This window comes from Zalophus californianus, chromosome 15 (assembly GCF_009762305.2).
Source record: "Zalophus californianus isolate mZalCal1 chromosome 15, mZalCal1.pri.v2, whole genome shotgun sequence".
NCBI classification, from domain to species: domain Eukaryota; kingdom Metazoa; phylum Chordata; class Mammalia; order Carnivora; family Otariidae; genus Zalophus; species Zalophus californianus.
The window spans coordinates 76,936,003-76,962,930 of NC_045609.1; the positions used below are offsets into that span (position 1 = coordinate 76,936,003).

Below are 26,928 nucleotides of genomic sequence, written 5' to 3' on the forward strand. Positions count from 1 at the left end.
CCTGAGCCGAAGGCAGACGCTTAACCATCTGAGCCACCCAGGCGCCCGAGCATTCATTTTTAGAAGGATGAAAATTTCTACTGTTCCATCCAGAAATTAAATTTTAATTAAAAAATTTTTTTAATTCAACAAAGCTAATGGACTTTTGATACTTACACAGAACATAGAAATAGACCCTGAATGTATGTTTATTCCACAGACCTTACTAATAAAATAAAATTGCTTATTTCATGGCAGCCTGGAAGGAATAATTAAGTAATAAACGACAATAAGAAAAAACCACTTATCAGATAGTCTAGTCTTTATTGAAAGACTTCCTTCAACTGTGGTTTACAGCTTTGGCTTACGTTGGCCAGTCATTTCAGCCTCTCACTGCCAGCAGACATAAAAATCACGTGGGAATGGTATGGGGGAAATACTAATAGAGAGATTATTAGAGCAAAGAAGATGGCAGTCAGAAACACGTCACCAAAATAAATCTCAAAATAATTAAGAAATAAACATTTTCTCGCATGCCAAAGAATCTCTGCTGTTGTTTTTAATGAACATGGAAAAGGCAACGATTCTTAGGCTTAAATTGATCAAGATAGCACTGACTTCACTTTGTTATAAAATAGACTTGAGTCTGTGTTAGCTTGACAGTTGTATTTTAAAATGGTGCATTTCATTTGGCTAAGTAGCTCTGCATTTTAAAAACCATTTAATATGAAATAACTTCCATTAACTGAACTGATCATGAAATCTTTCTTTTGGATTGAGACGAAGGACACTTCAGTAATAGGTTTTCTACGGCGCTAGAACTAGTTTGGATCATTTTATGAAAATCCTAGAAAAGACAACTAGGAAAACACTGCAGCTGCAGTTACCCGCTGCTGCAATAAGCTCCTTAATTTACTGGCAGACGAAAAAAGGCAAACTGAGAATATTGATATGTAAAAAAAAAAAAATCTTTAGTTGTTCAAGTTTCACATATATTCAAGAAATTTTAAACTAGGAGGCATAATTGATATAATTTGAGTGTTCTCCTTATAAAATATAAAGTAACTTTTCCATAACATCCCCCAAGAACACTAGCCATAAACAAAGAAATAAGGATAATTTTTATACAGAAGAGGGTCACAGAGGACTCCTGTGGTTAAAACTAAAGTGCCGTTAACAAATCTGGCCCAAAGATGAATCAGACCCCGCAAATACTCATGTTTAATACATTTGACTGTTTTTCTAAATGGGGAAGAAAAATACCAGAATTATCGTAGTCACCAATTTATAAAACCATCATTATTTTAAAGCTAACTGTAAGACCTTAGACGTTTAAAAAATAGTACTTTGTGGGTATTAATTGCATCTTACTACTTAACTGGTAAGGGTTTTCTCATTTTGGTGCCCAGACCTCAAAGCAACATTTTAAACACACTGCCTAGACATCTGCACCCTCTAGCTGTCAGAATTCGAATACATAGGATTTTTATCTTTTACATTCTTGTTAGGATAGAAATTTGAGGCAGATTTTATCCACATAGCCTGAAAAATACCTCAGAAGCAAAATTCAGTCTTCTACACCTACCCAATTGGTTCATTTACAAACTCTGCACACATACAACTCAGCCTCTGAACAGGCTTGTCATCCCATGCACACTACCCACAAAGAAAAAAAGTTAAATAAAAATAAAAGCCACAACTCTGTGTACTACTTAAGCTGAATATCCAATTATAAATTGGTACATCAAACTGTCTAAATAAGATGTTTTAGCAATCTTGTTAAAAAAATTCTTGGGCAAAATATATCTAATTTTAAAAAACACCCCAAGATTTTTTTTAAAAACACTTGTACTATACAACTTATAGGAACCTTGGAATAGGTTTACAAGGTTTTAATCAAGGTATTTACATACCAAGTGATGTAAAGAAAGAAAAAAAAAAAGAAATCTGATTTCCAATGACATTTTAAAATGTACTAATGCATCAAAGATTTGTATGAAATTAAAATTAAGGCTTTTTCTGTATAGTAATTTGTATAATTTTAATTTTACATAGTAGCCAACCTTGGAAGTGTCAGTCAAACATTCTTATCAATCCATTGCATTCAATGCAGTGGAGTGTGTTAAGTGTTACTTCAAATAATTACATTGCTGCTACTTCTATGTTGAAGCATGCTTTTTAAACACTGTAGTTATTCAATATTTACAATGTATATCATTTAAACTTCATGTAAAAGCACAAGTATGACTGTCTGACTTTAATACAAACACCATACTTGGAATTTCCCCCCAAAATGAAATGTAATTTACTACAGTTTTAATAATCAACACTTTTTGAAGTTTTAAAAACATGTCTTAATGTGGACCACCAACATTCGCTCAAGTAACTCATAATGCTGTTCCTTATTTAGTTTGTAAAATTTCTTTATCAGTCTGGCTTCAGTTTCTTTAGGCATAAAGTAAGTATTTCCTCCAAAGCGACTCCAAAATCATGCAATTTCTTCTCAATATCACACTTTTTTCTGCTGACTTCGAATGTGGTCCACCTCAGGGGAGGGGAGGGGAGTATCAAGGTTCAGGATGAACTTATATGTGATTCCCAGTTTTCCACGATCCTCCCTTTTTTTGCTCTTTTAAAAACACAGTGAGTTAAAATACTGAACAGCAAGATAAAAATGGAATAGTATCTAAGAATCAAAACTGTATTACCCATTTCTCCTATTATATCAAAATTTGTAGTCAGAATTGTCTTTATTGACTTTATTTTAGTTTTTGTACACAAAGAAAAATCATGTTCATATCCATCATGAACAAAAACTTAAAAAGGCAGAACTAGAAGACATGTGTCCTTCACCAAAGCAAAGCTGTGCTAAAGGTTCCAAACATTTCAATTTTTAAAATAAATATTTTCATTTTCCGATGTCTACTTTCATGTCTTCAGAGTGTCACAGGAAACTGAAGCTATCATGAATTACAATTTTGTTTAGAGTCCCAGCTCACTGTGTTTGGTAACTTGCCATACCATATCCAGCTTGGTTAGGAGGAGGTATTACAGGGGGAGGAGCTTGTCCTTGGGGAGGCTGAGCACCAAATCCACCCATCCAAGCAGCAGAAGGTGATTGACTTGGGGGGAAAAAAAAAATCTTGAGCAAACACAAAAGAAAAAAACTGTCCATATATTTATCCAAAATCAAGCAGAGCCCCATCATAGAATAGACAAGAAATCAACACACCCACAACAAAGAGCGAAGAAATAAATGACACGCATCCACACATGTAGAATACATATCCCAACATCGATCTTACATTTTTGTTAATATAATCACAACTTAACACAATGACTTCTCTGAAGAACATCTCAAAACTGATTTTTAAAAAATGACGAATCACCTACCTATCATATATTGCACACATAGTACATCAATATAAGAAATTTAAAAATCACAAAATTCATGTTGGAAAGAGAAGGAAGAAGGAACCAGTAAAAATAAAGATCTGGGCTGGCCTGGGGAAAAAGGTGCAAAGGACCAACCCACTCTATGAACAAAGGAAAAAAGGCAAGCTACTTTGTACCACATAAATCTCAGACTTCTCACACAAGCCAACAGACACAAATCATTAAATTTCTAAACATATCTAGACAAAGACCTTTTCCAGGTGAAAATAAACGAGATAAAATAGATTAGAAATGTAAATGAAATTCTACCAACAGCTTACAGAGGTAGTAGGACACACCAAATGTTACCCCAACCTCCCCTTTCACCTAGGTAATAAAAAGCAAATTTTTAGCACTATAAATCATTTTTCATAAGGTTTCTGTAACACTACAATGTCGAACAGCCTGATGAATTTACTTTAAATAGATTCTCCCTAGAAAAACACACTTATGATTTCTTTTGTCACAACTGTATCGGTTTCTACACTGGAAAAACCCAAACAACTTACTCTACTCCAAATCCTTGTTGGTTCCACGGCTGCCCGTATACTCCATACGGCGGTACTTGCCACCCATTTGCCATATACTGTCCGTACTGTTGTGGGTTTCCATAAACCTGGCTCCACTGCCCCCACTGACTATAGTCGACCTAGGAAAAAGCAAATTACCGTTTTAGGGAGTAAGTAAGAAACACAGTATTTGAAGAAAGTGGGAGACAAGGAAGAGAAAAACTAAGTAAGCACCCTTATGTGAATAGGACTCTGTTATTTATCATTGTCTAAGTTTATTGGGGTGGTGACACCTGTGGAAAGAAAGTATTAAGATTCAGTTAATACCGCAAAATAATCACTTTTGAAAAAGCATTAATAAAATAAACTGAAAGCAGCTATATGCTTTATTTTGTTTGTTTATTTTACAGAGTTTTTAAAGCTTTTATGTAGATATGTAAGATGGAAACCTTAAAAAGTGCTGTGAAAAATCGAATTACCTGTTGGAAGTTTTTAGTCATATCAGGAGATTCTTTACCCCAATAGCATTTAACAACATGTCCTTCAATTGTAGTGCCATTCACCGAAACAATGGCGTGGGCAGCACTTTCGTGGGTTGAAAATCTAAAAGGGGAAGATAGGAGGATTTTGTCCTTTTTTTTCAAAAGAACTTACACAGTAAATAACAGAAACTCAGTTTATAACTGTCAACTTGGTATTTTCCTGAAGTACATCATGTAGGTAGGTTAAAGTTCTACGTTGCAAAGAACTACTAAAACAACAAAGGCTGACACACCTGAGGGGATCAAATAATGTAACTGAAAGGAATGGGTCAAATAGAAGAGTAACCTGTAGGTAGAATTTTACCTGACAAATGAATAGCCTTTCTCTGGAAAAACTCTTATTTCCATAATTTGTCCAAATGGTGAGAAAGTCTGTCTCATAAGCTGATCTGAGAAACAAAAACACACAAAATACTTAAGGCTCATGACACTGACACTAAGAGTGATAAAGCTCCCCAGAGAAGGGGAGGAGAAAACCACACATTGTACCTGTTAACCCAGAGGCAATTCCTCCACAGTACACAGTACAATTTTTTGGACTTGACTGGTTTACTACATCTTCAAATCTCAACTGTTTAGTGTTATCTATATGCAGAAAGAAAAGAAAAATGTTGATGATTATACAGTAGTATAAAACCGATCACTATGTACGAAGATATACCTCACTGAGGGAGAAAATAGAATTTTTTTTCTTGATGCCATGATTTGATCTATAAAATCACTGGTTCACAACTCCAAATATACTGATTGTCAAAGCCCAAATTATTGTTAGACAATTAAATTTCAAGATGAAATGAGCCTACAATGCTAATAAAATTTAAATTTTAAGAAATTAAGACTACACTACTTCATGATTTTGTGACGTATCCGTAATTTTAACATACACAGTAGACGTATCTTACTTTCTTGTGTACTTTTAGGTGCAGGTGGTTTACGTGTGGCCCAGTTGGTTCTGATCTGACGACCACCCAACCACTGACCTCCCATATGCACAATTGCATTTTCTGCATCCTACAGAGAAAAAAAGAGAAAGAAAGAGCAATTACAAACACAGAAAAGAAAACTGTGGCATGTAAGACCCAGTAAAATGAAATAAAATGCTGGCACCGCTGGATCCAATAAATCTTACCAGTACCGGGAATGAATTCACTAAGCATCCTAAATAAACAAAACTGAACTAAATAAACAAAAATGATCTGAACTCCAGTGATACGTCAAAACTATTTTTCTTTAAGCATCAAGGGAAATCGATAATTCAAATATGCAAGAAAAAACATCATAACCCCACTCATTACCAAAAAGAGGGAAAGTAAGAATCCCACAAATACCTTAATGTAATGGCTGATCTGAAATGTAACTTTTACTGAAGGATACACAGAAACTCCCAATACTACGGTCTAAATTACCTACCCCAAAATCTACATTCCAGTAGCAATGGATTAGGACTGTGACACAAGATTAAGAATTCATTTTAAGACAGAAGACCTCTGTATTAGGATTTAGAACGCTACCAATAAAAATAAGTTTAATTATCACAACTAATGTGAATTTGCAATGAATCTAAGCAAAGAAAGAATATAGCTCCTAGCCTTATCTTGCCACTTCAATAAGATGTAGGTAATTTAAGTTGCTAAAATTGGTCTAAAATGCTACTACCAAAGCCTACTTTATCATCTTACAGTTAATGCAAATGCTTAGACATTTTGGTACCTCTTTAATACATGCAAAACTCATGATGAATTGTTTTAATTTTCATTTACATAATTTGCTACAGTCATTAATATCCTAGCTATAAAAGTATGGATGATAATTTAAAAGTTTTAAAATGAGATTTTCATGGTTCAGACTAAATGTAATTTAACTTCCCTCCAAATTCTGAGATTAGTTCATATATCCTAATCTTGAGTTTGACTGCCAAAACATCTTACCTTCACCAATGCATAAATGCAACCGTGATACTTTCTTATAATCAAGCCTATCTTTTTCCAGCTATTTATTTCCAAGAAAACAATTACACTCTACTATTAAAACACACAAAATTACATAAAAGCTGTTGTAGGCAACATCTAAGAATATTCAAGATTCCGATTAACTAAATTTTGTATTAAATTTACACTGAGTTGAAAAGAACATACCAGTTTGTTATAAAAAGATACAAAACCATAGCCTTTGGATTTTCCAGTTGCCATGTCTTTAACTACTCGGGCATCCCTGTGAAAAGAAGCACAGCTAAATGAGGGAAGTAAGAGTCATCCTCAAAATAAAAACTAAAAGGAACCACACACACTGTATTGTGAGCATTTTTTTAAATAAAATTCCAGTTAGCCCTAATTAACTACTGCCATTCCTGAACTCTCCCTAACGCTTCTTTACCTGTTAGAAAAAAGCAGTAGGACAAAAACATGTAATAAACATGCAACCTAATCAAATAGCCTGCACTTTCTAAACTAAATGCTCAAATTTGAAGATTAATAGGAACAATAGTTTCCTTTTCTAATATTCTATTGGCTAGTGTCTTCTAAGGTTTACTGGTTCTATAAATTACTGTAACAATGCTAACTACTTTACCATGCAATCTCTAAATAGTTAAATGTCTTCTGCCTAGTGATACAAAATATATGAAATATTAAAAAATTGAAAAAGAGGTAAAAATAGGAATTAAAAAGGCATACATGGCCTGTTAACAGATTTCTTTATTTTTCTTGGTCAATTCTCTACCATCATTTTGGAGTTTGGGCAGCTGTAAATTTTGAAAAATTGACATTTTCAGAAATTTAAGAAAGGAGAATAAAAAACTAACAACAATGCTAAGCACACCAGTACGAAAACAACAAATTTACACAGAAATTTTAGTGAGTAAGTTAAAATGATTGGAAATATAGAACTCCACTGAATATAGAATGTTAAAATGTAAATACTAAAATATGTATATATAAATAATGTATAATAAGAATAAATAGAAATGAGAAAAAAATCTACAACTGAGTTCCAGTGTGCACAGTTCCTTGCAGTTAGCCTTCAAGATCCTGTCCATTCTTATGAGCAATTCTGCAAAATAACCAGAATGCTATTACTTTTAATTGTGACTTGGACTTTAGAAAAACTGCAGGTCTCAGGTATAAATAAAGATTGAAAAACAGCAACCTGTATTATTTTTTATACTGATTTTTAAAACAGTACTACTTACCACATTTAAAGATTAAAAAGCAAAGCAAGTATCAAAATAGAAAATTAAGAATTAAATCTTTCTTTCAAATAAATCTACAGAACAACAAATTGTATACAGAAAAATATTGTTGTTCTTAGGTGAAACATATTCCTGTAAAGTAGTACTACAACCTTTCATTTAAATCTACAGGAAGTACATAAAATATACGGATTTTAATCAGAAAGATATATTGTGATAAACATTTTACAGAACTTATAAAACCACTTTTAATTTTCCAATATATTTGATCACATAACATACAATGAGACTGGAGCATAAACTCTGTTAAAAATCAAACCACATTTGGGCCCTAACTAGCAGAATCAAATACCAGTAACAAAAAAACATCCACTAATTAATTCCACATTTATGGCTCAGACAATGAAACATTTTAGTATTATAATAGTACTACTTTTCAGCTAAAATATCAAAACACATTTATCATTATAATTAAACACGTACATTTCTAATTTAACCGCAATATACCCAAGGATTTACCTACTTTTCCCAATTTATAAACTCTTCCTATAAAAGTTTAATACACAGTATACATCACATTCACTTTTGGTTAACCACCAAATTTTGAAAACATTTGACAGAAAGTTGGACTTTATAATAGGCTGTACCACCCAAACATGTGCTTCAAAGATAACAAACGGAATCACTTAAAAAATTTTAACATATTATACACAGGATTAGATGAAAACAAGACCCCAAAACATTGAAATGACATTAACATTTTCAACAACATCTACTAATCAAAAAACAAAACAAACCAACAAACAAACAAACAAAAAAAATCACACTAGGGAAAGAAAATCTTAATTCCAGTACAAGTTAATCATATAATACAATTTTGCCTATCACTACTGAGTATAGTATTGACTATGATACTTACGATATTTTACCAAAGGGGGCAAATGCTGATTTGATATCTTCTGTTGTAATTTCTGGACTCAAATCCCCAACAAACACATGGAAGTGATCTGAAATCAAAGCATTTGGTAATCAAATACTTAAAAAGCCAGCTACTAATAAGCCCTTTCAGGCAACACTAAGGGAAGAAAAACCCTATTTAAGCTGGTAGCGCTGCCAGGATAATTTCAGAACTCTTCCACAGTAAAATGCAGCAGGAGTACTTACTGGAAGTATCTTTTTTCTGGCTACTTGGTGTTGTTGCCCAGTTTACTTTGACCTCCTAAAAATAAAGATTATATTTAATACAATTATTAGGCATGTCGTTATGAACCATAACACTTACCACTTATTAAATCATTTATCAAACAGGATAATTTTTGTAAAAACACTTAGGCTGAATAAAGCAAAACCATCACTCAGCAGAGCTGAATATTTGTTTAAAAACTTGCTAAAAAGAATACAAGCTAAAAAAAAAAAACACACACACAAGCTAATTCGACATGCAAAAATATATACTCGTGAGGTGCCATCATTGTATTATCTTACCTTTCCCAAAATTTTTCTCCCATTCATAGCAGCTAATGCAGCAGCTGCATCTCTGTGTTCATAAAATTCCACAAAGCAATATGGGTCATTGCTTGTATGCTGCAAAACAGAAAATCCAACAGAAGAGTTGACCCTTCTGCTATCGGGTTGCTGAGAAGAAAATCCAGGAAAAAACATTACTGACAGCTAGGAATGTACAAGGTGAGATTGCATAAGCTTATGAAAGCCTAACACTTATAAAAATAAGATTTACAGCTACACCTGACTTTGCACCTTAGAATACTGTTGTACTCAAATAGAACCATCAAAGCAGTATAGAATCATGACTATCAGTATTAAAAGCAAAATAAAATATAGAATTCTGGTGAAATATGTTAAATATAAAATAGAAATTTATATTAGACCAAACAAAACCTTAAGGACCACTCCTTACCACTGCTCTTCTCTCTCCCAACTTTATTTTCAAAAGGATGAATTCTATTTATGCCTCATAATCCTTCATAAACTATATCCCATGACAAAAAAAAATACAGAAGTGAACCAACTTTACAAACTTTACTTATGATTGAAACTAGGATGAATACTGCATAGGAGGAGATGAGATTATGTACTCCTTTTCTGGATAAGGAATGAGAATAAAAACAGAAAAATTTCAAATTTATAACCAGCTATTGAAATGAACTCCCCATCTTTCAAGCTATCTTAATGAACAGGAGATTCTATATACTTTGAATTCAGTCTTCAAAGACCAGAAAAATATGCTAGAAATCAAGAAAAGAACATCTGAAAATATGTCTGAATAAAATATTCCAAGACAAAGCTACAATTTGTATCACAAAAAAACCAATATAAGAAATCTTTATTAAATATACTCTACAATACTATACTTGACAAGAGTTGGCAAAGAGACATTTATAAAGATAATCAGAAAGTACGACCTAAGTTATAGCAACTTTATAATCTAACAACCAAAACGGAAATGAATTTTATAAAACTCCAACCTGCATTGAAAAGCTACACAACCATACAAATACATTTTTTTGCATAAGGCTAAAAACATTCATCACTGTTCAGTGTAAAATGCCCTAAAAAAATAGTACTATTATAAAATGTGGAATGCTAGTTGCACTTACAAGGGGTACAAAATACCAGATAAAATAAAGATCTTTTCAACAACCACTGTTTTTCATTCCAGGAAAGTTTTAGAAGAAAAATCCAAAATAAGACGTCTAAAACAATAGTGGCGAGGCAACCAGAAGGCATTTCCTTGAGGGAAAAAAAGTGTGATCATTAATACTGACAAGAAAACTATGGGCTCTCATACAAAATCCTACTGTAGCCATGTGAACTCTGTTCTTAAGAGATAGAGAAAAGGAAATGGAGAAAAGATTCCAAAGAAAAACATGCACTTAAATTCCTCTTGTAAAAGAGTTAACATTTACCAATGACATTCATTTGTAGAAAGGATTTAAAGGTAAATAGCAAACTAAAACTCTGCCAGTCAATTTGTCATTTTACTCCTATCTCTTCTGCCCTGATGGTCTCTACAGAAAACACTGGTAATTACAGCAAGACATACAGGGGTCCAATGGTAGATCCATGATAACAATAGGCTTTATTTAGTAAACTACCCTAACTCATGTAGACTGACTTCAAGTTTACCTAACAGGCCAACCCCATTCAATGTATGAACATATGTGCGCGCACGCGCGCGCGTGCACACACACACACACACACACACACACACACACACACACACCCCACACTGCATTTCATGTAAGACACCACTGATTTTTGTCACAACCCAACTGTCAGAGAATTTTTTAGCCTTAAAATCGGTAACATAACATTATAGTATATAGAGAAAGCTAGAATCTAAGATAAACAATATCTAAAGTAAAAAATCACAAAACTGAGGGAAAAAAGCATTTTTCATATACTGAAATGGAATTTATGGAAAGGAAAATAAACGCCTAGATATTCTGTGCTAGAGTTCATACCCTCTGGAAGCTTCCCATTTATGCCACCAAGAGACACTCTAAAAATCAACCATGTGCTTACCTTAATAATTATTGTCACCAATTTTTGTTGGGTGACATAAATTTCAAGACAGAGAAATATGAGATTTTACAGCTATATACAAGTTTGAATGTAGGAGTTGTAGAATATGGATAAATTATACAAATTCATTTCAAATCCTTCTCCCACAAATGGCTGATTGTGCACACAAGTTTTAAAAAGAATACTATTAAAATAAATCTTTATCAAATGTTCCTCAAAAATTTTCTAGAAGTCCCTCCACTTTCTCACATCCCAGTCTCTCCTGAACCCACTCCAGTTGGCTTCCTACCCAACGAGGCCACTGAAACTTTGTGTTGGGCTCACCAGTGACCCCTCTGTCACCTCTGTGATCTCTTTTCTGTCCTCACCTTGCCTTTCAAGCAGAATTCAAAACAGCTAACGACTCCTCCCCTCCTTTAAATACTCCATTTTAGATTCCACACAGCCTCTTGGTTTTCTGGTTTTCTCACTGGAGGATCTTTGAGAAGGCAGTTCTTCCCCCTTAGTTCAAACTCTAAACGTCACCCCAAGTGTTGACATGCTCCAGGGCTTAGACCTAGACCACTCTCCTCCTCTCTATCAGCACTCTCTTTAGGTCAAGGAACTAGATCGCATCTAGTCCCATAGGTTCCAATACCACTGCAAGCTGCCATCATCAGCACTGGGCTCTCGGTTCATCCAACTACTGACATATAATGTTCCTGTGGACGTCTAATGCACACCTTAAGTTGAACACTGCCGAAACAGAACTCCTAATTCCCAGCACTGCCCCCATCCATCCCACACCTCCCCTGTCACGCCCATTTGAGCAAATAAATAGCATTACCATCTATGCAACTACAAATAAGAATCTTAGCGTCTTTCCTGACGCCCTCCCGCCCCCAGCCAGTCCAGCCCCGCGGATTCCACCTCTAAATTATATTCCAAACTTACCTATTTCTCTCTCTCCACCTACCAATCTAAAAAACAAGCCCCCATCACCTCTTACCTAGACTAGTAAAATAAGCCCAGCTGCTTTCCTTCCTTCCATTCCTGCCCCGTACAATCCATTCGCCATGACAGTCTCCAAATAACCTCAAAAACGCAAATCAGAGAATGCCTTATTACTCTGCTTAAAACTCCCGCCGCCACTGAGTAAAATCCACTGTGTCAGGACCCACACATCCCTAGGGGATTCCGAACCCCGCCTGCCGCTTTACATTCATCCGCCCCCCCCGCCCCGGCTCTAGCCCTCCTGGTTCTTCGGTTCCATGAACTCACCAAGCTCATTACCGACTCAACAGCCTTGGTACGTGCCATTCCCTCCGCCTCCAACTCTTAACACAGATCGCACCGTCTTGTTATTCCTGTCTCAGATCGAAGAGGTGACATGGTCCCCTCAGCACCCAGCCCTGCATAAACACCAAGCCTCCAATCCCCATCGCAGAGCTGCTTTATTCCCTCCACAGCCCTCCTCCCTGTCCGCAATTACCTCGTCTGTCTGCTAACGATGTTCTCCACAGCGTGTAAACCCATGGGAGTCTCCTCCCTTTCGCTCTCCACTGTGTCCCCAGAGCTCTGAAGAGTGCCGAGCACAAAGCAAATTTTTGATGAATGAAAGAATGAATGAATGAATGATCAAAGAGAGGAAGGAAAGAAGAGGTACTGGAACAGAGTAAGGACTATTTTCAGTTAGAAAAGAAGATCAAAAGGCCAATTTGCTTTATGGGTTTTTCACGGTTCCCCTCGCAGAGTATAACACAAATTCCTTTAGCACAGCTCCGGCCCCTGCCGGACACTGGTGCCTCATATCCTGGCATCTTTTATGATTAATCCCATCCGGAACACCAACCGCACTATAGTCTCTACCTTCCCAATTCCTCTCATGAGCACTCCTGCTCACTCTGTCTACCAGACTGGATCCACATTCTTCTCTCACCTGGAATCCCTTCTTCCTCAGATTCCACTACTCTCCTTCAGTCTCAGCCTAGATGCTGACTCCTGCAATAAAGCCTCCCCTGCCCCGAGACTGTCCTGGACCTCTGTGCTCCCACAGCACTTGACACTGCCGGCTTCCACGGCATTTATCATCCTCTGTCATTTGCGCCTGTTACTCCTCTGTCTCCCTCATTAGGCTGTAAAATTCTACGGCACTAAGAACTGTCTTATTCAGCAGTGCATCTCTAGCACTTACAGGAACAGCTGGTACATAGTAAAGTCTAAGAAGTGTGTGGATGAATAAAGAAAAAGGAAGAAGAGAACGAATTGAAACACAAATCTTTGGGCTTGTATAGGAGAGTATAATGGGGCATGCAAGGTCACATTGATTTCTTCTTTATAAAATGTCTGGAGAGTATAAAGAGAAAGTTTTCTTTGCAAAAAGGAAAATAAAATGATTGCCCTAACAATTTAAGTCCAGTCTATGTAAAGCTGCTGTTATTAGTATTTATTAGAGATACACAAGGTGCATGGTGCTACATTAAGCACACAAGAACCTAATAATGTTCTTTTACTACACCAATTCCTAAACTTTAAATGTCTATCATCTGAATCAGGAACATTCTTATTAGAACTGTATGAAATATTATATAGTTTTTCAACACTCTTGAGATAAGTGCTAACAATTTTTTACAAGCAGAATCACTTGAAGGTAACTATATCCTGAAGAATGACCATGTAAGAGTAACAGAACACAAACTTTGTCCTCTCAAATAAAACTCCATTCCAAACCTAGTTTATTTGCCAAATCAGTAAGTCAACACAACAAACATGAATCTCTCCATCAGAATAACTTGAGGCTTAAAAACGATATTTTAAAATGATACTAACCAACTCATGTATCTCACAACATTAAACATCACGCTGTCAGCACATGGAACTGGGAAGATCTTACCTCTGTTATCATTTTACAGCTTTTACAGGGTCCAATCTGACTGAATAACTGAAGTATAAGGACTTCTGTCACATCTCTGGAGAGGTTACCTACGTATCTGTTCAAGAAGAAAAAGAATACATTATCAGCAATTTCCCTTCAGCTCTGGCTCTCATGTATTATCACTTAAGTACCTTTTATTTCATTTTAACTTCCTCTGTCTTCAATAAAATTTTTTCCAATTAAGCCTAATCCTATGCAAGTAAAATTAACCCTTATTTAGGAAAGCAGCAAGTGTTCTTAGGTACTAAATTAGGCCACTAAAGTAACACTTCAAACATTTGTGATAAAGAAGAAATCAATGTGACCTTGCATGCCCCAAAAGCATTATTATTCTGCATCCTACGTATCATTGCCTCATCTTATTTATTAGAATAAAAATAATAAAATTTAAACCAACCTCCAGATAACTATAATTTCTGGATGTAAAACACAATTCAAAATAGTGTGTGTGTTGTGTGTCACACACACACGAATACCACCAAAAATACTGATTAATTGTAACACCCAATCAATAAAGAGACATTAGACATAAGGTGAGTTTATCTTAGACCCCCAACAAAAGCAATTACATGAACAAAGAAGAGAGAGTAAAGTTAGCAAAACACACAGAGATTGGAAGCTTTTGTTTTGTCTTGCTAAACAAGATTTATCAATGATGTATCTTCATTGTTTTGTTTTAGGAACACAGGGCAAAATAATAAAATTTCCTAGTCTAAAATACATCAGAATCAACAAAATACATCATTATGTAGATAAAAAAGCAAATACAAAGATGTCTTCAGAATATCAGAGAAAATATAAGACAAATCTAGGTATACTTTTCACTATGCCTATTTAAAGATTTGGGATTATTTTTTTAAATTACATATTGACTATATGTATTCTGCATTAAGAAATTCAGAATACAGATAAACTCAAAAAAGAAAAGAACACCACTACCCAGAAATGACCACCTGGTTTCTCTTGTCTTAATTTAGCTTAATAAACTGCCAAACTTTTAAGTCTTTCTGGTACTCAGTGTATAATTCCTAAAACTCACATTCGTTGTGAACAACCTCATGAACCAAACAATATTTATAAAATTTAACATAGCTTCTCCTGGAAATTAAAAAGACGTAAGTTTTCTTTTCCTAACGATAATATATAACATCTGGAAACTGAGTACTGAGACCAAAATAAGCCTTGCATCTATGGTTACCATATTAAATACATAACTGCTTTAAGCTGGAACATTCTGAAAGGGAAAAATAAACCGAGAAAGGTAAAGTGTAAAAAAATGATCTGATGAAGAATGAGTAGCAATTTCCCAGTTCAGCTAAGAATTTCATTGCAATGGGTACTAATGTCTACATATCTACATTGTACTAAAACTGAACCCCAAGTCCAACATTACTTAAATAGAAGACTAAACCAGTGACAAATGGTCCATCTTTTTCTTATAATTAAAGTAGAGCAGACCCATCGGTAGGTCACAGAATGACACACTTTTTCCAGCGGTAGCAAAAGGTTATAGGATTATAAGCTCGCCAGACAACTGCCTGTCCCTTTTTAACTCAGAGGGATTTGTGAGCCTGTATCCAGGGAAAATTTCTTTTTGTACAAGGTAGAACTATCTATAAAGTAAACGAACAAGTGACCTTGGGCTCCTAAATGTTATATTCATTTAGCCTAAAGTGCTAGTTAGCTCACCTCTAAGAGAACAGAAGAGGAATGGATAAAACTGATTTTCACGTATTGACACTAATAATAAAGTTAAAATAGATCGCCACTTCTATATAATAAAATTTAAATAAATAGTTTTAAATTTGCATTACTGTTTAAACATTGATTTGTTCAGAAAAAAACTGCATGGGCATTAATTACCTTCCACATCTAACAGTCACAATTAAAGCTGTTACTGTTTAATAGGATTTTTATTCCAAGTCAACCTTTTTTGAGTGAGCTATAAATTTTGGAGAATTTCTAGAGGCACATTTAGATATAGTAATTTACATTTCAAGCACTGATGCCAAAGAGCAAAATGGTCATCTAAGTTTAGAATGTCATGAAATACAAAAATCCAGTTCTAAGGTTTCCTATTTTTCAAATATCTCCACTAAAAGTTCAGTGGTAAAGCAGCAAACTAAATTCCAAAGCTAATATAAAAAAGGCCTTCCATAACAACACACAGAGCTCTTAATTTACCAGGATAAAAAGGATGTAATTTACCATATAATTTCACCTAAATGTTACCCAAATCTGACTCCCTTTTCCTTTACTCGAGTTCGGTAATTCATTCATTTGCATGTGTCTTCATCCTTCCTAATATTCAATAGAGAAACTTCTTATAGCTTTAAAAATACTGTACGGCACAGCTTAAGTACCTTACGTTACCATAAAATTATGTCCCAAAATAAATACTAACAAAAATATTTAAGGAAGATGTTCAACACCTGACCTGGAAAGAACATCATCTCTTGGCAGTACCCTGAAGTGTATTTTCTCTTCCTAAATTATAGTGTCTACACTTCACTCTTTCTCTTCTGAAGTAGTCAATATATTCTAAAGTTCTAAGTGCTTGAAGTATAAAATTTCTAATTGAAGAACATACAAAATAGCAGAAAAAGACAAATAGCTCAAATTCTTGTATTAAGAGGCCAATTCAAAGAGTAAACACTTAGGAAATTCTAAAACAATTTTTTACTGAAGAAAAAAAAAGGCATACCTTAGGTCTATTTTGTCTTCTATGAACAGGAACTGTAGGAACTAAAGCATTAAAAACGGAAAATGATGCTTTTATCCCTAACGTAAGGGTTAAAATCCAATTTGAGACTAGAAACTTGGCAGTTTCACAGTAGGCAAAAGTTCACATTGCCAAACTACTTCCTATGTCCAACTGGGCAGAATTTTAAGTTAGGAACATCATGCCTTTCAGAAGACTAATCAAGCTTTTTCAACACTGAATGTGCTCTCACTCAAAAGAATAGCCCTACCAAGGTTGAAATTAATTACGTGCACTTTTGCACAAGATACTATGGCTAAATTTCCATGTAAGTCACATTTTTGCTTTTGTTCTTGACGAGTTCCTATGTAAGAGGAGATTTTATAACATTATCCTTCAATGGGCCTCCAATGAACTGATCAATTTGTATTTCATTTTAGGAAGGAGGCAAGGTGGAGGAAAGATACAGGGTGGGTATAAGTGAATTGACCACCTACATAAGGGATATCGACACACATACACACACATTTTAAAGAAACAGAGAATATGATTAAGTTGGCCGAGGTGCTTAATTACAGCCACAACATAGCCAAATCCATCATATAGCTAGTCAATTTTATAACAGGATCTAACAGTTTCTTCTGCTATTGCCCTCTGATGTTCAGATTATATTCTAAATCACTGCTTTACTTCCTCCTTTTAACAGCCTCGATCAGAAAGAACAGCCTTAAAGGATGGCATTGCATAACATAGTGTAATCCCAAATCCACAATTCCTACTCATTTTGAGGCATCAGATAAATTAAGAAAGTTAATTAAACTACAATAGAACACCACCATAATTTAATGTTGTATTATAGATTCAGATATACCATGGATCAAATCTCTGCTCTCAAAAGCTACCCACAAGTTTGGAAATGTGGGTCCCACAAGGTCGGTGTCAGGCAGTTTAGTTCCAACACCAGATTACATAGCATGATCGCGTTTGTTTTTTTAGATCACAAGTTATTGAATACATATTACCCCAAAATAAATGTCAAATAAGAACAAAGAACATCAGAAAACAGACCTTTAAAGGATAAATAAACTTTAGGCTCAACATCAAAGCAATTCTATACCACTTTAAATACCATCAAATAAATTAGTAATACTGTAGGTAATGAATATTTAAAGACCTACCTAGGCTATAAACACCATATTGTTTTCTGATGATAGAACCATATGTCTTAGCTTGTGTGTGTCTGCAGGAAAAAAACCTCACTAGTAACACACAGGCATTTTAAGGAAACAGTTTAAGATAAGCTTTGTTAAGAGTACATTCTTTTAAAACATACTAGCCACGTGAAAACCTAACCCACAGATCACAATGTAAAATAAAAGGATCTCCATAAACAAAATAAAACCCTACTAGATGTCAACCTCTAAAGTCATGTTCAAAGTTTTTGTCATGTTACTTACACCTAAAAGAACCCTTTGAGGGGAATTATGTAAAATGAACGCTTAGAAAAAACTATACTATGCATTATTTTTATTAAAATCTGACCAAGAAATCCCAATTCTGAAACATTTGCTTTTATCTCAAAATTCCACATTCGAAGGTTTTAAAAAAATATATAAAAATCAACAGACCACACCATGTATGACAGTCATGTCTGCTCATAATTTTACATTAATCAGGACTTTAAGAAAACAAACTTAATACTAATTCAATGAAAAGAAGTATAATCATTGTAAAATATTTGAGTACCTCTTGTCTTCCAGGCAGTGAACTAAGTGCTGCAGGGGTAAGACCTAGGAAGATGTAGCAGTCCTTGTCTAAAAAAAAACCCTTCCCATAGAGAAGAGTGGGAGAAGGAAAAAGGAAGACAGAATAGTAAACATGTACTGACACACAGGTACAACTAAGCTCAAGATGTTTCTTTACTCACATGTACACATGTCACATTCTTAGACAACTGTAAACGTAGACGACTTAAGTGTACTTCAGAGAAAGAACAGGAGATTGGAGAAAGTAGAGGTTAAGAAATAAGTGACAAAGTTAGCTCATTAGTCTACTGGAGAAGGGTCCAAGGTCTGATGGAGATAAAGATAAGGCAAACGCAAAGATAGTTATATGAATTAAAGGTAGTGAAATGGCATATTATTTAGCCCGACAAAACCAGGAATTCCTCTTCTTAAGGAATAAATACAGTTAATGAGAAAGGTACAATGAGAATTTACCAATTATTCAGTAGCTATTATGATGCAATGATGACATTTCAGATGTTTAGATACAATGTAACTTTTATCTTTGTTAAATACATGCTAGCTAGGCACTAAAATTCAACTTTCCCAGATGCTTCCATCAAAGCACACATGGCTAACTATCAAGCCTTGGCTTCAACAGATCTTAAAGGGCAAATTTCAAATTGTCCCAATTCTCTCTTTTCTGGGAAAAAAAAGTTAGTAATGGGAGACAGCACAAAATATAAAAGTTCTCCGAAACAGACTTTTCACTGAAACATCTGATGTGCTTAAGTTGGCCTCAAATTCTCAAAACAGGATGACAAATACTTTAGTGAGACATTAGAAAAATAGGGATACAAAGAGTGCAAGCCCACCCCCACCCTCCCCAAAACGAAACAAAAAAACCCCAAACCTGTATCAATATTATAAATAGGTATCTATCTTCTTTACTGAGCGGAGTTTCTTTGGTAGAAGAGATGAGAAGCTAGTTAGATTTTCCTGAGTACCCATCCACCTTCATCTATTCCCCAAAAAGTAATTTCCCCAACAGATAGCAGAGCCAAGTGGCCTATGATCATATCAATAACCAGGCAGAGGCAAGAGAAAACAAAGCAGCGATCTGACTCCTCGTACTCGAGGTAGGTGTGCTGAGCTTCCAAAGGCTAGGAAAAGCGAAGGTGGCCAACTTAAACATTTAATGAGAAATTACTCAGACTTTTTTTTAAAAAATGCAGAAAAAAGAAAGGAGTGCCACACTATCCGGAAAGGAATGCAAATGCTGAGTCATCACTCTTCATTAGGAAAGAAAGGAAAACTCGAATAAACGGTTGGAAGATGGAAATTCATTCATTAGATCGGGCTTCAGGTAAAAAGCAACAGCAAAGATGGAAGAAAAGGTGCTCAGAAGACACACATCGAATAGTGAACAGACATCACTTTATCCAATTCTGAAGGTCTCAAAGCACAAACAGATTAGGAGGAGGTAACACCAAAAGAGCAAAAGCAGTTTAACAACTGGTTGTCAGTTTAGCGTAGGTAGCGCTCAAAGTAAACTTCCAAGAAGGGAAAGATGCTCCGGCGGCAAGAGGCATCCCTTTTGCACTTCAAAAGTAGCGGGCGCTTGGCGAGTGTCTCTGACAGCGTGGGCGGGGGCACGTGGGACAGAAAGAGAAAAGGGGCTTGAGTGGAGGAAGAGTGTCCAGTTTCCTCGGAGAGCTTAGCTTGGGAGAAGAGCCGGGAGCGATGGAGCTGGGGACTTGCAGAGCGAGAGCGCTAATTCCTCGGGGCCCGCGGGGCACGAGGCTGCGGTCCCACCCCCAGTCCCACCCCCACCCAGGCCCTGCCCCCGTGGGGACCGGCAGCTCCCGGCCCAGTCCAGGGCCCCCACAGCAGAGGGGGAGCGGGAGGTCTCCCGGGCCTGACAGCCCCAGCCGTGCAGAAGCCCGGCCTAGGAAGGGTGTGCAAAGAAGGGCGCGAGAGGATAAGGTCGAAACAAACCCCAGACCCCAGGAAGTGACTGTGTTTGGGGGAAGGGAGGGCTTCCTTCCCAAGGAAAAGGGGACAGAAGAGGAATGTACTTCGCGTCCGCGCCACCCCGGCCAGGGAGCCGCCGTAAGTCCCAGCTTCGGCCCCGCTCTCCTGCTCCCTCCCAGAGCGTCCCGCGGTGCCCGGGCCTCTCGGCGCCTGGCAACCCCAGTCTCGGGTACTCACAGAGTCCGGGGCTGCCCGTCGTCTTCCATCATGGTGGGTGCGACGGAGCGATCCCGGGACAAGGGGGAGGGCAGGGCTGGGGAGGGGAGGGGGTGGGGAGGAAGGGGAGGGGGGCTCCGGGCACCAGCTGGGGACAGAGGAAAAGCCACCGAACCCTGCTCTCGGGCTCTCTCCCCCCAGCCCGCTCCGGACACTGCGCTCCAACCAGGAGGAGCAGGAGGAGGAGGAGGATGAACAAAATGGCCACCGCCACCAGCCAGGCAGGAAACGGGGCAGAGCGCAGGCGCGGCCCGCCAGGTCACCGCTCAGGCCAGCCGCGACGGCCTGTAAAGGGAATAACTGAGTGGGGAGAAAAACAGGCCGCTAAGGAAACCCTGTGCCCAGTACCGACGAATCACGTCGTCGCTGAGTGCCTGCTGGCCGGCTGAAGCCCAGCCAGTTCAAGAAGAGATCAAGTGAAAAGGGAACCGCGGTGAAGCCGAAGGTTCTGGGAATTGTGGTCCTGGAAATGAGAGAGGGAAGCACTTCTCCAGAGGACTTCTGGGAACTGTAGTTCACAGGAGCCGGCCGGCGCCCGCGACGGCGCTGGGTCGCGAAGAAGAGACTTCTGGGTAGTGTAGTCATACGTGAGGACGTGCGGCGACCAGGAAGTCGGCGTGCTGGAAAGAGAAGCAGAGAATAAAAGCGACGTTGAAAGGCGGGGAGACGGGACGGAAAAAAAACGGTGACCGGGAAGTAAACTACAAGTCCCAGAGTGCCTCGCGCTGGGGGCTGTCCTAGGAGTGCTCGGAGCCTGTTAAGGCTCTTAAGTCGGCTCAGCTTGTGCTACCCCCTCCGCCTCCGTCCAGCCTGAGAGCGGTTTCTTTAATTGCGTCTGAATCCCTGCTTTGGCTCCGCGTGGTGTCGGAGTCAGGTTTTTCGAGCCGTCCCCTATTCATCAAAACAGCCGACCCGTGGTCATCAACCGCCGACCCGCGCGACGGGCTGGAGGGCTGTGATGGACGTCGGGTCCGGGCTGAGCTGGGAGCTGCGCTGGCTGGGTCCCCTCGGGCTTCCTAAGGTCCGGCCTTGTCTTTTGAGCGTGTTTTCCCGCAAATAGGTATTCCTGGCCTAGATAGGCTGTTTGTAGATTGCTTTATAAGTTTCAAAGGTTTCCCCGTCCGTTATCTCATCGGATAAGATGGTAAGTAGAGCAGTCCTCCATTAAATAATGGAGGACTGCTGCCAACATCGAGTCAGTGTAAGGTGCAGTGATAATGCCCTCCAACCCCTTATTTAATTCTTGGAGTGGAAAAAAATCTTTGGGCGGAGACGTGCAGACATAAGGTTGTGTTTGCAGATATCCATCATGTAGACGGGAAATGAAGTCTTGCTTGAGAATGGAGGGAGTCGTTTTCAAACTGCTCCTGTAGCTCTGTAGAATTCCGCCCCCCTCCCCCCGCAACAGTTCATGGTGCGCTTACATCCCCTACCCCCAGCATCTTGAGTTTGTACCCCATCTTAGTGAAGGGGGGTGATAAAGATTTTTCAGCCTGTTGCCCGACCTTAAAGGTCACAGTTAAACAATGCCTTAAGAGTTGGCTCTGCCAACATGTACTGAGGGGGAGGGGGATTTGAACCTGGAAAGCTTCATAGACTCCGTGGCAAGGAAGTTGAACCCCTTAAGAGTCAGTGGGAGTAGCAAAAGGGCGCAGAGACCAGGATCCAGGGTTAAAGTATATAGTTATTTGGGGAGGAAGAAGAGGGGAAGTCATGGCGAAGGGGTCTTGAGAGTTGAGAGAGGTAGGCTTAAAAAAATCGTATTGTGAAGGATTTGAGGAGTTGAGCTTTGTCTTTGAAGCAGTGAGGAGTTATTCAAGGGTGTTTGTTTGCTTTTATTGGACTTAGGTATAGAACTGGATTTATCATAATCCAATTAATCATTGATCCATGCCTAGCCCACTGTATTAGTTTCCTATTACTGCTGTAACAAACTTAGTGCCTTAAAATAGTAGGAATTTATTATCTTACAATTCTGGAGGTCAGAAGTCCAAAAATCAGTTTCACTAGGCCAACATCAAGGTATTGGCAGGGCTGGTTCTTGCTGAAGTTTAGGGGAGGAATGGGTTCCTTGCCTTTTCCAGCTTCTAGAGGCTGCCAGCATTCCTTGACCTTTGGCCTTACCCACCATCTTCAGAAACAGCATAGCAACTTCTTTCCTCTCTGACCTCTGCTTCTCTCCTGACACCCCTTTCTGACTGATCTTCCTGCCTCCCTCTCACCTACAAGGACCCTTTGTGATTACACTGGGCCCAGGATAATCTCCCCAACTCAACACCTTTAATCACATCAGCAAAGTCCCTTTTCCCCCTTGTAACACATTTACCAAATCTGGGGATTAGGACATGGACATCTTTGCTAGGCCATTATTCAGCCAACCACACACAACCCGTCTTTATTAATTTAGTTGCTTTCAATGTAATAATAGCTGTGAACTCTCTACCCTAAAAAAAAGTTAAAATGACAATTTACATCCAAATGTATGGTTTGCCTCCCTCAGCCCCACACTAGGTGATCCTCTTGCCTCCCCTCACATGGGGTGAACGTAATCACAAATCTTCACCAATTCTTGTTCTCCTTTTTATAAATTTTTATTCCATATACGTATTTATACAGAACACAACTACATATATATATATAAAGTGTGTATGCAACGTATTTTTAATTGTTTTTAATATAGTAAAAAAAAGTCTGCTCCCCCCCCAAAAGAAAAAGAATATGTCCACTACACACCTGTTAGAATGGCTAAACTCCAGAACACTGACAACACCAAATGCTGGCAAGGATGTAAAGCTACAGGCACTCTCATTCATTGCTGGCGGGGGTGCAAAATGGTACAACCACCTTGGAATGCATTTTGGTAGTTTTTTACAAAGCTAAACCTAGCTCCTAGGTATTTACCCAAATAAGTTGAAAACTTAAGTCCACACAAAAACCTGCACATGAATATTTACAGCAGTTTTATTCATAATTGCAAAAAATTGGAAGTAACTAAGATGTCTTGCAATAAGTGAATGGATAAACTGATATATTCAGACAATGGAATGTTATTCAGTGAAAGAAAGAAAAAAGCTATCAAGCCAAAACAGCCCATGGAAGAATCTTAAATGCATATTGCTAAGTGAAAGAAACCATTCTGAAAGGGCCACATACTGTGTAATTCCAACTATGTGCCATTCTGGAAAATGTATAACTGTGGAGACTAAAAAGATGTATGGTTGCCAGGGGCAGAGGAGGGAAGAGAAACATGTGGAGCACAGAGCATTTTTACTGTGTTGTAACTATTCTGTATGATACTGTTTTGTGGGTCCCATAGAACTGTACAACTCAAAGAGTGAATCTTAATGTAAACTGTGGGGACTTTAGTAAATAATAATGTATCAATATTGGTTCATCAGGGCGCTTGGGTGGCTCAGTTGGTTAAGCAACTGCCTTCGGCTCAGGTCATGATCCTGGAGTCCCAGGATCGAGTCCCACATCGGGCTCCCTGCGCGGCAGGGAGTCTGCTTCTCCCTCTGACCCTCTTCCCTCTCGTGCTCTCTATCTCTCATTCTCTCTCTCTCAAATAACTAAATAAAATCTTTAAAAATATATATATATTGGTTCATCAGTTGCAACAAACATACCACATAAATGCAAGATAGTAATATTACGGAAACTGTACACTGTGGTGGGGGAGAGGGTGTACTGGAACTTTGTACTTTAGGCACAGTTTTTCTGTAAACCTAAGGCTGCTCTAAAAAAATAAAGTCTGGGGGTGCCTGGGTGGCTTAGTCGATTAAGCGTCTGCCTTAGGCTCAGGTCCTGATCCCAGGGTCCTGGGATCAAGCCCCATGTCAAGCTCCCTGCTCAGTAGGGAGTCTGCTTCTCCCTCTCCCTCTGCCCCTCCCCCCGCTTGTGCTCTCTCTGTCTCTCTAATAAATAAATAAAATCTTGAAAAAAAATTAAGTCTGTTACAAAGGAAAAAATGTGCTTTTGTATCCTTGTGAGATTTTTTTCGCCTAATGTAAGATTCAGCCATATTTTATGTATTTGGCTTATTCATTTTCACTATTGTATGATTTCCAGTATGTGAATATACCACACTTTGATTTCTCATTGATGGACATTTGGATTACTTCTGGATTTTTACTATTATGAACAGTGCTACTATGAACATACTTGTGCGTATCTCATAATATGGATAGCTTTCTTTGGTCTGTTTGGGTTTATACCTAAAGTAGAATTGTTGGCTTATAGGGAATGTGAATATTCAATTTTAAAAGATAATGTCAAATATTTTTTCCAAAGTAGGTACACTAATTTACACTCCCAGTAGCATTGTGTAGGAGGTCTTATGACCAGATCCATGTCTTCTTCAGCACTAGCTTTTGTCAGACTTTTTGCATTTTCAATCTTAAGTGTGAGCTCAGTGTGGTCTTAATTTGCATTTACCTAATCACTAAGACTGAACATCTCTCCATATTTTATAAGCCATACGTGTTTCCTCTTCTGAATAATGCCTGTTGATACCTTTTGCCTGTTTTTCTATGAGGTTATATGTGCTTTTCTCCTTGACTTTTATGAATTCTCATGCTAGTTTTTTCTCAGTTACTTATATTGCAAATATCTTCTCCCAGTTTTCTCTTTATAAATGCCTTTAAAATGGTCAAATCTGGGGCGCCCTGGGTGGCTCAGTCGTTAAGCATCTGCCTTCGGCTCAGGTCATGATCCCAGGGTCCTGGGATCGAGCCCTACATTGGGCTCCCTGCACCGAGGGAAGCCTGCTTCTCCCTCTCCCACTCCCCCTGCTTGTGTTCCCTCTCTCGCTGTGTCTCTCTGTCAAATAAATAAAATCTTTAAAAAAAAATGGTCAAATCTATCGTGTGTCTGTGTGTGTCTTATTTAAGAAATATTTCCCCACCTTAAGCCTAAATTACAGACTCAGAGAAGCTCATCCATGGAGTCTACTAAAATTTTTTAAACTTTGTATTTGACATTTAAGTCATTAATCCACCTGGAATTTTATATACATGTAGAGTAGGGATCCAATTTCACGTTTTTCCATATGGATAACCATTATTTTTTTTTTTAAGATTTTATTTATTAGCACAAGTGGGGGGAGGGGCAGAGGGAGAAGCAGACTCCCTGCCGAGCAGGGAGCCTGACAACATTGGGTTTCCATCCCAGGACCCTGAGATCATGACCTGAGCAGAAGGCAGATGCTTAACCAACTGAGCCACCCGGGCGCCTGGATAACAATTATTTTTTAACTGCAATTACTGAATAGCTCTCCCCTGCCCCCAGTTAATGGGACATGCTCCCTCTGTGTAGTTTGGGTCCTCTAAGGAGACACCAAAATGGGATTAGATGTGCAAAAGATGCACCGAGGGAAACTTGCAAAGAATGGAAGGAGGAGAGAACTGGAATAGGCCAGGACTCCCACAACAGAGGTTGGACACTTGTCAAAGGAGAGAAGGAAGGAAGGATTGGCTAGCAATTGCCTCAGACATTGTGTGACTCGAAGAAGGTCTTGGCTAAGCAAGCAGGGTGTCCCAGGGCAAAGAGTGACCCTTAGAAAAATTCTGTTCCGGGCAGAAATGGCCCAGCTCCAAGAATTCCGCCATCTCAGTGACGGGCTGAAAACAGCCCTGGGAGACAGCATGGCGTCTGCGTGAATGCGGCACTGGACATGAAGGTGCCGTCGTCTATCCTGAAGAAGACCTGGAAGCTATCCACTAACTACACTCCTGGCAGCAGCTTCTCTCGCAGGGAGGCCTGAGTCGGGCACCTTCTTGGCCACCAGAGTTTCCTATCTGCACAGGTTTGTTTCTGGGCTCTGTTACGCCATTGGCCAACTTCTCTATGCCTGTGCCATTACAAAAGGAGATCCTCCTAATACGTTCTGATCCTGGTGGGGTTAGTCACTTCTTTAGAACTGTCCTTGTTCTTGGTCCTTTACTCCTTCATATGTATTCAGAGCTTTTAAGCAGAGGAGTCAGATCTGTGCTGTAGCAGAACTCAGGCAGATGTGTGGGTTATTATAGGGATGAGAGATTTCAGGCTGAGAGAGCTCCTGGGGCATACCCCATTTCCATAGTCCAGGCAAGAGATGAGATGGTATAGATGAGTGGATTTAGACAGCAACAATGAGAAAAGACA

The 26,928-nt window shown here is 38.3% G+C and overlaps 1 protein-coding gene across 10 annotated transcripts; it reads right to left on the minus strand.

Annotated features, from left to right (window-relative positions):
- Positions 1-2,723: 2,723 nt before the first annotated feature.
- TIAL1 (TIA1 cytotoxic granule associated RNA binding protein like 1) lies at positions 2,724-20,935 on the minus strand. 10 transcript variants are annotated; one of them, XM_027592355.1, is made up of 15 exons: positions 20,749-20,935; positions 17,992-18,053; positions 14,071-14,167; positions 9,138-9,287; positions 8,817-8,871; positions 8,572-8,659; positions 7,445-7,513; positions 7,138-7,205; positions 6,601-6,676; positions 5,368-5,476; positions 4,955-5,050; positions 4,770-4,854; positions 4,403-4,526; positions 3,924-4,063; positions 2,724-3,101 (listed from the first exon to the last, which is right to left on the minus strand). In XM_027592355.1, coding segments are annotated over exons 8-15 (759 nt in total). In that variant the 5' UTR covers positions 7,140-7,205; positions 7,445-7,513; positions 8,572-8,659; positions 8,817-8,871; positions 9,138-9,287; positions 14,071-14,167; positions 17,992-18,053; positions 20,749-20,935; the 3' UTR covers positions 2,724-2,974. The 10 variants fall into 10 exon arrangements, 8 of the variants coding, with proteins under 8 accessions (XP_027448156.1, XP_027448150.1, XP_027448138.1 ...); XR_003519723.1 differs by lacking the exon at positions 17,992-18,053 and having other exon boundaries at positions 9,138-9,236; XR_003519722.1 differs by lacking the exon at positions 17,992-18,053.
- Between the last annotated feature and the right edge of the window lie 5,993 nt (positions 20,936-26,928).

Excerpts from the sequence above, each read along its gene's own strand:
- TIAL1 (XM_027592316.1), bottom strand. The coding sequence starts at position 20,780 with ATGATGGAAGACGACGGGCAGCCCCGGACTCT. Across the intron at positions 8,872-9,137 it reads GGAGAAAAATTTTGGGAAAG|GAGGTCAAAGTAAACTGGGC; the intron begins GTAAGATAATAC and ends CTTTATTTTTAG. Across the intron at positions 8,660-8,816 it reads CCAGAAAAAAGATACTTCCA|ATCACTTCCATGTGTTTGTT; the intron begins GTAAGTACTCCT and ends CTTTGATTTCAG.